The sequence below is a fragment of the Fonticula alba genome (assembly GCF_000388065.1).
Source record: "Fonticula alba strain ATCC 38817 unplaced genomic scaffold supercont2.3, whole genome shotgun sequence".
NCBI lineage: Eukaryota > Rotosphaerida > Fonticulaceae > Fonticula > Fonticula alba.
In genome coordinates this window covers 483,849-484,675 of record NW_009242973.1, presented here as the reverse complement: position 1 = coordinate 484,675, position 827 = coordinate 483,849, and the positions used below count along the sequence as shown (strand labels likewise).

At 68.0% G+C, this 827-nt stretch overlaps 1 protein-coding gene across 1 annotated transcript in view; it reads left to right on the top strand.

Annotated features, from left to right (window-relative positions):
* The window catches only part of H696_01911 (hypothetical protein), a gene marked incomplete at its 5' end in the record, with an annotated part of 5,391 nt that overhangs the window by 441 nt on the left and 4,123 nt on the right, over window positions 1-827 (top strand). The window contains 4 exons of the mRNA XM_009495812.1: window positions 54-70; window positions 182-346; window positions 504-604; window positions 693-765. Of these exons, the coding sequence (XP_009494087.1) occupies window positions 54-70; window positions 182-346; window positions 504-604; window positions 693-765 (356 nt within the window). The remainder of the gene's footprint in view (window positions 1-53; window positions 71-181; window positions 347-503; window positions 605-692; window positions 766-827) is intronic.

Here is an 827-nt window from a genome sequence, read left to right as displayed (position 1 = left end):
CCGCGCTCCCCGGCATAACCCGCGCGCGCCCTTCCCCATTCCCCCGTCCTCAGGCCCCCCCTCCCCCCCTGTGGGCCTTCCCATCTTCTTCCACTGTCTCCCGTTTCCGGGCAACAGCATCCCCCCCCCACACCGGTCTCCGCTCTGTGCTTCCCTCTGCCTCCCCCGTCCGCCGGTCTAGTCGTTCATCATGTCCTTCATGGGTACCCCCGTCCCGCCGATCTATGCGCCGCTGCTGGAGCTCCTACTGGCCGCGGCACACGCCACGTCCACCGACGCCCTGCGCGGCATCACGGCCAAGTTTGAGGAGCTCTCCGGACAGCCGGGCTACTGCCTAGCCCTGTCGGTGCGTATGCGCGACCACGCCCTGGCTATCTCCCTCTCTCTTTCCCTTGCTTCTGTTCGCCCGACCGTGCACGCATGTGTCCTCCTGCTGCCAGCCCCGCTCACGCATTTCTCTCTCCCCCCCCTCCCTCCTTTCCAACGGCCGCCCCGGCTCCCAGATGGCCCTCGCGAACACCGAGCTGACCAGCGTGGTTCGGCAACACGCGGCTGTCGCCCTGAAGAATCGCCTGCAGGTTGCCTGGCGTGCTGTTGGCAGCGAGTGCGTCGCAGCTGGCACTTCCCCTCCGCCCACTTGTCGCCCTGACTGACTGACCCATCCCCCCGCCCCCCCCCCCCCCCACACACAGTGCCATCCCCGAGGAGGAGAAGAATGCGATCCGGAGCATCCTGCTCGAGACGATCTTCGACCCGAGTGACCAGGTACCCCGGTGCTTGTTTGCTGCCCCCGCCTCGCGGGGCCCCCTCTCCGACACGCCAGTCCT